The sequence below is a fragment of the Humulus lupulus genome, chromosome X, assembly GCF_963169125.1.
Source record: "Humulus lupulus chromosome X, drHumLupu1.1, whole genome shotgun sequence".
Taxonomy (NCBI): Eukaryota; Viridiplantae; Streptophyta; class Magnoliopsida; order Rosales; family Cannabaceae; genus Humulus; species Humulus lupulus.
This window is the reverse complement of record NC_084802.1, coordinates 20,445,281-20,456,045: the sequence shown is the minus strand read 5'-3', so window position 1 is coordinate 20,456,045 and position 10,765 is coordinate 20,445,281. Positions and strand designations below refer to the sequence as shown.

The following is a 10,765-nucleotide window of genomic DNA, read 5'->3' as shown; positions in this document are numbered from 1 at the left end:
GCGTTCGAACGCATGCGCAAATCGTTCGACATTCTAGACAATGTGACGGTGAGGATGCTCTCGGAGGCCGAGCTTCGAGAATGGCGATTTAAGGACGTAGTGAAGCCTACTGAGATAGTCATGAGCTTGAGACATATTGAATTGCTCCGCTTCCCTCTCCCGGCGCTGCTTGTTCAGATAATTTCAAACTCCGGGGCTCACATTTCGCAATTCCTTCCAAATGCCATTCAATCTATAGTCGGGGCCCAGATGATAGGGAGCCTTAGGAATGTCAATATTCAATCGGACGAAATTTACGCGTGTTTCACCAAGTCTACGAACAAGGTGATAGAGGGAAAGCCTTGGAAAACTTTCTACCTCTCTCCCAAAAAGGATCGAACAATGTTCACCGATTTCGATAGCTCCCATCGAAATTGGGATAAATACTTCTTTGCTGTTGGAGGAGCATGGTACCCTGAGTACGTGCCTCAGGAAATTTTTCCTCTGGCCAGGGTGTTTATAAAAGGTGAGTCATGTTTTTCATTAATTTTAATGTGAATTAATCGTATCTGGATGATTGTCGAGTATTTTAACTTTCTGTACTGCTGCTTCGGTTTTTCGTACCAGATTTTTCTTGGCCTCAGGTCAGCATGAGTTCTGAGCGACAGAGCAAGCTGACAGAGAAGGGGCTTCTTCACGAATCTAAGGAGAATGCCATTAGTATCAGGGGTGTACTGAACTCCTACTGTATGCAGATTATGACTCGGCTCTGCTTCGTGGATCGAGTCGACCCTGGAGCTGTGCGGGTTAGATCGCAGAAGGGTGACATGGCCCTAGGTAAGATTACTGCGGCATGCGCGAAGCAGCTGGGAGCTTTCCTGAAGAAATCTCCTCCTACTCCTTCAACTTTGTCACTGACGAAAGCTGAGTTCGAAAGGGCGTGCATTGAAACCTTCAACGCGTGTGCCAAGCGTCGAGGGGTCCCAGAGGGTAAAAAGAAGGAGGGTTCTGGCTTGGCTACAGAGTCTTCCCCTGACAAGTCCGGCCTATCGCGCAGGTCTTCTCGCATCCAAGGGCGGTCGTCCACGCCTTCTGACGCTCTGCAAATCAAGCCTCTTCAGCAAGTGCCTTTGCCTACATACGCCTTGGGAAAAAGAAAGGAGCGTGAGGAGTCCTCTTCTGAAGATTCGGACGACGGGAAGTGCTTCGTCGAAGCTTCGGATCCCGAAAGGCTCTGTCCCCACTCCTCAAGGATCTGCTCTAGCAATCCCCAAACTTTCCCCTGGTAAACTGCCAACAGGTCAGGCCCTCTCGTTGTGCAAAAAGCCACGGGGATTTACCCCTGCTGGGCATTTACCTGGGGCATCTTCTGTTACTCCTGCAACTGGATCTTTCTTGGTAGCGGGCTCAGAAGGGGTGGCTCATGTAGAGGGCGCTTCCTCTTCTCATTCCAAATTACCAGGAGAGGAGATTGGAGACGGAGTGCAGGATGGCTTACCGATGGAGGTGAAGTCGCCTGCTGTTTGCGCGAAGCTGTTAGAGGCATTGACCTCTGCTTCTGATTTAGCTGAAGGGTCTGCCGTTGGCCATAAACGTGGCTCAGAGGGCAGGCGCCCTTCCTCTGCCTCTCGTAAAAACAAGCTTCTAGAGGATGCTTTCGGGGAGGGTTTTGAATCTGCGGATATCATTTCTCTGCCAGTTGAGGCAAGTAAGGTCGTTGAGCCCGAAACTATCCCCGGGGGCCAGGAATCAGGGGCTGTCAAAGTAACAAGTGTTGACAGTCTCTGTATTGACGTTTCTTCATTGCTGCCTACCGCTTCTGAGTTTCATCCAGGAGATGTCACTGCTGTGTCCCTGAAGGGTACTAACACTTTTGAATCTCCTAGCGCTTTCTTGGAGCAGCTCACGTCTTCTGCCGTGCAGACGCCAGTGTACCTCCCTAGTGATTTGGGTGAGGATGATAGCTTGTTTGTACGTCCTTTGAAGACACATTCTTCTGGCGTGGGGACAGTTGCGTTGGCGTCTGATAGCATTACGGTATCGACGTTAGCAGAAGGTGAGAAGCCAGTTGCCCCCGTTACTTCTGCGGCTGCATCTGCAGGGGGAGAAGCAAGTGACAGAACAGGAGTAATGTTGGAATATGGCCCCTCTGCATCTAACGAAGTCATGGAGGAAATGCTACGCATAAGCAGACCCCATCTACCTACAGAAGCAATTGGATCTTTAAGTGGACAAGGCGATTTGTTGCAGCAAGTATTAGACCATATCTGGATGGTGAGTTAATTAAAAAATTAGGCTCTTTTCGCATTTTGTTATATGTGTGTAATGTTATTTGTAATGGGCATAATCGATTTGTCACAGAGCTATGTATGTGCTTCGGCTGCAAGGCGAGAGTATGCGGCGGCTATGCAGAATGGAGCCAAATTGGCAGAGCAGATGGCGAAATTAGAAGAGGAGCGGTCAGGGAGAAAGATGGCTGAGGCGAATCGAGATGTGCTGGTGGAGGCCATCAAGAGGCTAGAAACAGAGTTGGCAGAGGCGAAAAATAGGGTGGCCGCCACGGAGGAGAAGCTGGTAAGCACTGTCGGGCTTGAAGTAGAGCGAGACAAACTGAAAGCTGACTTGGTGGATATGACCAATAAGTGGATGGAAAAAAGCCAATTCTGCGTTCAGTATGAAGCCTGCATGGAGAAGCTTAGCAGTATGATGAGCGACCTTGAAGAAGATATTGTATCGTTGCAGTCTGATAAGGAGACCTTAGAGAAAGAGAAAAAAAGAGCTGGAGCAAAGGGCGAACAGTCTTGAGGCTAGCGCAGCAGAGGCCAAGAAGCAGAAATTAGAAACTGAACTTCTGTTTGGGAAGAAGTTGAAGGAAGCAGAAGAGGTACGTGACTCATCTTTTGTTATTGATGCATTAGAAAATTAATGGGCCCATAGAACACATGTGTTGATTCCGTGATGTTTTTTGTTTTTGCAGAGGGCAGTAGAGGCAGCTGTTGAAGCCACTAGGCAGCGTATTCGAGATCGAGAGATCACCGAACGCAAGCTTACGAGAGTGGCAGAGGTGGACACTGCCAAGTATCTGGATTTGGCATTACGTAATAAGAAGCAGACCCCAGAGGAGAAATGGGCAAAACTGGAGATGTATTGTAAGAACGTTGATGTAAAGATAGGAGAGTATGACGTCGACAAGTATTTGAATGAGCTTGGGGATTTGCAGATTTCTTATCCGCCATGTCATCTAGAGAAATTGAAGCTAAGGGGCGATACGATGGGATCGATGTATAATGCCAACGGGGAAGCCGCTGAAGATAGTGTTGCCAACGTGGCTTCTGATAAAAAAGCATCAGGTTCTGCCTCTGTAGCTGAGGGCAAGTCAGAGGGTGAAAGAGGTGCCGTAGAATAAACGACTCACTTTTGTTTTGTTAACTTTTGCCATTAACTTCTGTAAATAAATTCTTTGGGCTCTCCAGGCCGTTAGTTTGTAATTGATTGTAATAGAACACATTGTTAATACAAGTAGAACTTTGTTTCCTGTTAGTTGCCTTGGTTTGTGTACTGTATGGGTTTGTTGTCGTTTAGGGCTTAATTGAATGCGTGTTGACAGGCGTATTTCCTATGACGTACTTGGATCAGGAGCTTCATAGATCCTTTAGGCCTTTGCGTGCGAAATACAACGAAAGATTATACAGATGGTGGGAGAGGATGCCCAGTTAAGTGTTGTATGATTGTTCCATCTTTGTGTTTTGGTGATGGGTTGGGGCTGACAACATTGTCGTTGCAGGTGAGCACCGTGAGTGGACGAAGGTTCCCTTTTTAAGGAGAATCTTTGACAACCCACAGTGGCTTTACTCAACGTGGGCTCTGGAAGAGCTTATCAGAAGTGGCATCCCGTACTATATATCTTGTGAACGCTACGGGTTAGGCTATCCGATGCTAGAGAGTGCGATGGCAGAGTACATACGTCGTATCGAATGGGATTAATTATGGACAAGAGAATAGAGCAATTATGAAGTCAGGGGTGGATATTGCCATTAATGTAATATAACTTATAAATAACAACTTCTGATTTATTGCTATTTTTTGAGTGTATATCGACTTTTGATTCCTTGCTTAGCATTTGTCAATTGAAGTTACTGTACAAATATTGAGAGAGGAATTGAGTAAATGTGTGTGTGCCCGCACTTAGCATCTGCTAATTTAAGTTGCTGTGATAACTATGTCTTACTCCCGCGATGTGAGCAATATTGCTGGGTGGTGCACCTCCTTACGTATGTGTAGTAGTTGTAGTGGTCTTGTTCGGGTCTGGTCATGCCCCTGGGGATGGAAACTTTCCCATTAGATCAGAGGGGTTGACATGATCCGGACCGAGTGCGGAGGTCATAGCGTAGAGCAGGGCACCGAAGCAGATGCAAAAAGGTCAAGATTGTGGGGCGGGTATCTTTCCAGTGCACTCATACCGTGTAGTGTGGTGGGGGGAGCTTGGGCTTCCGTGCATCCTGTCAGAGGCACTCATTGTGCAGGATATGGGTGCGACTGCGGGAAAAGTTCCTCCCGGCCTTGGATTTCCAAACCAGTTGGTGTATATTGGAGAGGAATCCGAAGCATGACAGCAGGTGGTTCTGCTGTGATAGTCAGGGCAGATTAGACGGCTGAAGGCGCTCCTCTTATGCGGGTAAGAGGGTAGGGTTTGCAGTGCACCTCCGTTGGTCGGCCAGATCAGCATAGTCAGGGCAGATTAGACTGCAAAATGGCTGGCCGTAGCTCCCTGTGAGCTTAGTCAAGTTAGATTAGAATGCGGTACAAAATCCAGTGAAACGTGCATGCAGAAGCGATAGGATCTTGCACGCAGACTGTGTGTAGTGGCCTTGTTGCCACGAACTGTTGAGATTCAGCCTGGTTCCAACGTGTGGGGCGTGATCCTCGCTATATTTCATCATTGCTCTTTGTCTATTGAATTGTAGGTGTATGTTTTGAGATCAAGGACATACGGTGTATTGCCAGGGGGTGTTGGCAACTTCAAACATTAGATGATTGTTTATTTATAGTCATTGTGGTAGGTGGTGTTTGAGTACACGTGAATAATGCTACAAAGTTAGGTGAGGATATTATTGAGGAACCCTTTCGAATAAAAAGTTAATTGTCACGCGTCTGACTTGGTGAAATATGGTTGATAATAATGCCAAGGAATTGAGTACACAAGAGAAATTTAAAAGAATGTGAAAAAATGGAAAGTTGTTGTATTACTTTTGAATTGCACAGTACAACTATTAGCAATAATATTGCTTTAAAGACATTGAATTCCAAGTACGGGGTACAATTTTCCCACTACGTACATTCTTTAGGGTGTAAGACCCTCTGCCTAATACTTTAATGATTTGGAAAGGCCCTTCCCAGTTAGGCTCTAGCTTCTTTTTATTGCCTGTGACCTTACGCAGAACCCAATCTCCTTCTCGAAATGTGCGTAAGTGGACCCTTTTGTTGTAGTAGCGTTCTGCTACCTTCTGATAATTTTCCAGTCGTAATTGTGCCATTGTACGTGTTTCTTCTAGAAGGTCTAGGTTGTGCAGTAATTGAATGGTGTTCGTTGTTGGGTCAGATGCGATCTCTGTCCGAAGTGTAGGCAGACCGACTTCTGTTGGGATGATAGCTTCTATTCCATAAACCATGGCGTAGGGAGATTCCCCCGTGGAGGATCTTTTTGTTGTTCTGTAAGCCCATAACACTTTCGGTAATTCTTCTACCCATGCTCCTTTTTTGTCTTCCAAATTCTTCTTAATGTTGGCAAAGATGACTTTGTTGGAAGCCTCTGCTTGGCCATTGCCCTGTGGGTAAGTGACAGAGGCGAAGCTTAGCTTGATCTTGTATGTGTCGCATAGCTCTTGTACCTTTGCATTTTGGAATGGAGTGTCGTTGTCGACGACTATCTCCCAGGGTATTCCAAATTGACATATAATATGCTTCCAGATGAAGGACATAGTGTCTGTTTTGCTGACCGTGACGTGCACCTCTGCCACAACCCATTTTGTGAAGTAGTCAGTGGCTACAAGAGCATACCGTCGTCCTCCAGCAGCCTTAGGTAGTTCACCTACCACATCCATACCCCATTTTGCAAATGGACAAGGTGCAACGATGGAGTGTAGGGTTTGAGCAGGTTGATGGATGGTGGGTGCAAATCGTTGGCATTTGTCGCATTTTTTGGCATAATCCCGTGCTTCTGTCATCATGTATGGCCAGTAATACCCTGCTGTAAGTGCCTTATGTGCCAAGCTCCGTCCCCCTGTGTGATTTCCACATGTCCCCTCATGTATTTCTTCTAACAATTTTTTAGCTTCTGATGGGCGCAAACATCGTAGGTATGGTCCATTGAAGGATTTTCGGTACAACGTTCCATGGATCATGGAATAGCGTTGTGCCCGAAGTCGCAGAAGTTTTGCATCTTTTGGATTAGGTGGGAGCTCGGAGGTGGTCAAGTACTTGATGATCGGATCTATCCAGCATTCAGGTTCTGACGAGGTGGAATAGACTTCCATATCTTTGCTTGATCGGCTTATGGATATGGAGGACTGGCGTGTGCATCCTCCTGCAGAAGCTAATTTGGCAAGAGCGTCGGCCTTCTGATTTTGCTCCCTGGGTACTAGTATGAGTTCAAACTGGCGAAAATGCGATCGCAAGTCAGTTACCTTCTGTAGAAGGCTAGCCAGATGGGGTGCTTTGGTGTCGAAATTTCCAGCCACTTGTTCTATCATAAGCTGCGAATCGCCTCTGACGTTCAGACGTTGGATTCCCATTTCTCGTGCGAGTTCCAAACCATAGATTAGTGCCTCATATTCTGCTTCATTATTCGTTGCGGATTTCTCTAAACGGATAGCTTCTTCAATTTTGAGTCCTGAGGGAGCTTCTAATACGACGCCAATACCAGCCCCTTGGGAATTGGATGCTCCGTCAGTGTACATTGTCCACAGCCATTGATTTTCTGATTCTAGTAATTCTGGCAGGGCGTCAGGAGTAAATGACTGAATTTCAACCAGGAAGTCAGCGAGTACCTGCCCCTTTTTAGCTTTTCGTGGCAAAAACTGAATATCGTATGTCCCAAGCTCAATGGCCCATTTAGATAATCTTCCAGAAAGGTCGGGCTTACTCAGTACCTGCTTTAATGGATAGTCCGTATATACGATGATCGTGTGGCTTTCGAAGTATTGTCGTAACTTCTTTTTGGCCGTGAGGAGTGCAAGTGCCAATTTTTCCATCATACTGTATCGGGTTTCAGCATCTAACAACATCTTGCTGCAGTAGAACACTGGCCTTTGACGATTGGCTTCTTCTCGAAAAAGAACGGAACTTACAGCGAATCGTGAGACAGACAAATATAAGAATAAATCTTCATTAGCAATAGGAGAGCTCAATATAGGAGGGGAGCTCAAATAAGTCTTCAACTCGTCCAATGCTTTTTGCTGTTCTGGTCCCAAGGTGGTGTTCGTAGACTTCTTTATGCACTGTAAGAAGGGTTGGCATTGGTCTGACATTCGTGATATGAATCGACTTAATGTTACTATTTTGCCGGTCAGAGCCTGTATGTCTCGGATGGTTCGGGGTTCCTTAATTTCTGAGAGGGACGCAATCTGTGTTGGGCTCGCCTTGATGCCCCTCTGACTGACGATGTATCCCAAGAACTTCCCGGAGGACACCCCAAAGACACATTTTGTGGGGTTTAATTTCATTTTATAAGCATCAAGGATGTCGAAACATTCCGTCAAGTTGTCTATATGTGAAGAGCTGCTTTGTTTGGACTTGATGACCATATCGTCAATATAAATCTCCATATTTCTCCCGAGTAATGAGGAAAACAGCTTGTGCATCAACCTCTGATATGTCGCGCTTGCATTCTTTAGACCGAAGGGCATAACTTTGTAGCAATATAAACCATCTTCTGTTATGAATGTTGTATGAATCCTATCCTCTGATTTCATGGGGATCTGATTGTATCCAGAGTAGGCGTCGAGGAAGCTCATCCTTTCATATCCTGCCGTGGCGTCTATCATCTGATCGATCTTTGGTAGAGGGTAGCTATCTTTGGGACAGGCTTTGTTTAGATTTGTGTAGTCTACGCATACTCTCTTTTTCCCATTCTTCTTTGGGACCACGACAGGGTTGGCAAGCCAACTGGGGTATAAACATTCTTTGATTGCCCCCGTGCTCAGGAGCCGTTGGACCTCCTCTTGTATGACTTGATTCACCTCTGGAGCGAATCTCCTCTGCTTCTGTTTGACGGGTGGGAAGTAGTTGGAGATATTCAAGCTGTGGCTCATGACAGAAGGGTCTATTCCGGGTATGTCGTGTGGTGTCCAGGAAAAAGTTCTCATTCTGGTTTGGAGAAATCGTACGAGGGTCTGCCTCTCATCTTCAGAGATCTTGGTACTTACCAGGACCGTTTTTGTAGGGTCAGCGTCGTCCAGACCCACTTGTTCTAAGGTATCTAGTGTAACTTGGGGTTTTTCTTGGTCTTCTTCTAGATTGATTCCTTTTAGGCACGCTGGTAGGTACTGCTGTAATTGCTATTTGTCAGGAGAGTCTTCATGGGAGGCAGAGCTATTTATTTCTTTTAAGGTAAGGAAGCACTTTTTGGCCTGCTTCTGGCAGCCTTTGATGTCGACAGTGTATCGGCCGTTGAGTGATTGACACCGCATCACCTGATGTAGAGTGGATACTACCCCCTGCATCCGGTGGATCCAAGCCCTCCCCATGATGGCGTTATAGCTCGTGGTGGAGTCTATAATGAGGAAGTCTACTGGAAGGGCGCGTTCTGCAGCTACCACAGTTAATCGAACGACGCCCTTCGGATAGACTCTGTGGCTATTGAATCCCAGAATGGGCATGGTGGAGGGTCGGATCTGATTTTCCTCTAGTCCCATTTTCTGGAAGGCTTCCCAGAAGAGGATGTCGACCCCACTACCCCCATCGATCAGAACTCTGCCCAGCTGGCAGTGGTCAACTTGTAAGGAAATGACGAGTGGATCGTCATGAGGCAGGTGGACGCCCTTCAGGTCTTCGTCAGTGAAGGTGATAGCAGAGGCTGTGTAGCTTCTTTCTTCTGAAGTGACGAGATTGACTACGTGGCCTAATGATTTATACTGCTTCACTCGTTCTTCCATCCTCTTATGGATTTTAGTCGCGTGCTCTTGATTATCGGTGGGTTCTACGATCCCGTGGATCATAGGGACTTGTTTAAGAGGCTCCGAGGTGCTGTCAGAGGCGGTGTGTATGGGGTCTGACACCGGCGGAGTGGGGGCAGAAGCTGTGTTCTGCCGCGAGGCGCCTGGTCTGTCTGTCTCCTTGATGTATTGGGTAAGCCGCCCACTCCTCATGAGGGCTTGGATCTGATTGTTCAGATTGTGGCATTCAGCGATCATATGACTGTGATCTTTGTGGAAGAGACAGTATCTGCTTTTATCCCTTCTGTCAGATGGAGTGTTAATTTTGTAGGGCTCTCGCCAGATAGGCCTATCTTTATTTTCTTCATAAATGACTTCTTGCGGGACGGTGTATTTGAAGGATGGGTACCGCGATGGCTGTCGATCCTGTCTTGGCCTTTTTCCTTCCTTCGTATGATCTGTTTGGTTCCGCTTCCTCTTGTCATCCCTGGCAGGTGGTGGAGGGTTATTCGCTGGGGGAGCAGAAATGAGTGCAGTCTTCTTCTGTGCGCGCTCTCGAAATTCTAAGACCCTGAAGACGCCCTCAGCTCGGGTTTGCACGTCTGCCATGTCGTATGGTGGTGTCATAGTGAGATTCTCATGCAAGAGTGACCCCACTTGCAAGCTTTTGACGAAGAGATTTGCTGCGGTGAGTGGGTCGACGTCGTGGATTTGATGCACGAGGTCAATGAAACGCTGTAAGTATGCCTTTGGATGTTCATTCTCCCCTTGTTCAATTCGATAGAGATCGGCCATTGTTCTGGGAGCCTCTCGGTTCGCGCTGTATTGCTGTAAGAAGGACCATCGGAGATCATTAAAACTGTTGAGTGATCTGGCCTTTAATTGTCGGAACCATAACAGAGCCGGCCCGGAGAAAGTTGTTGAAAAGACTTTGCATTGTATGGCTTCTTTATTAGCTTCTAACGCCATCTTTTGTTGAAATTGAAATAGGTGGTTTAGCGGGTCTCCCTTTCCATTGAATGCAGGCAGGGAAGGGATGATGAAGTCCTGAGGCTTTGGCTCATTCAGAATCCATTCCGAGAAAGGCGATTTTTCAGTGGTTCTTGATACAAGATCCAAATGGTCGGTGGCGTAGGCGGATCGCCCATCTGAGAACTTCTGCATCATTTCCCTCATCATGTCTTCTTTCCAGCTGTCCAAGAAACAGATCGAGGGAACGCGACCTTCAGAGGGAGAATCGTGTGCGACTTGAGGTACGGTGTGTTGAGGCCGGACGTCGGTTGTTGGCTGAGCGGGTCCAGTGGGTTTTGCTTCAGCCCGCCCTTGCGTGCCAGAGGTTGGGGCTTGTCGCCCGTCGGTCCCAGAGGATGGGGGGATGGCTTGTGATTGCCCGTTACTCGGGTTCATGTTGTGAGGTGGGGAATTAACACGGTCGACTAGAACGTCAGATCTGTTAGAATCAAGATTCTCGTGGGCTTGGGTGTTGCGAGTTGTGTCAGCGGACCTGTGCAACTCAACAATCTCTGCTTCGAGCCTAGCTTGGGCTTCGGTTAATGTCTTGATTGCCTCGTCGGACCGCTGCTAGCTTGCCTCCAACAGATGACACATCCTTTCGATCTGGTCGCTCATGTCCG

General features: G+C 47.2%; 1 protein-coding gene across 1 annotated transcript; it reads right to left on the bottom strand.

The window, feature by feature from the left end:
- Nucleotides 1–8,534: 8,534 nt before the first annotated feature.
- Nucleotides 8,535–10,310, bottom strand: LOC133805602 (uncharacterized). The gene has a single exon (XM_062243782.1). The coding sequence runs from the start codon at nucleotides 10,308–10,310 to the stop codon at nucleotides 8,535–8,537; it is 1,776 nt and encodes a 591-aa protein (XP_062099766.1).
- Nucleotides 10,311–10,765: the final 455 nt, after the last annotated feature.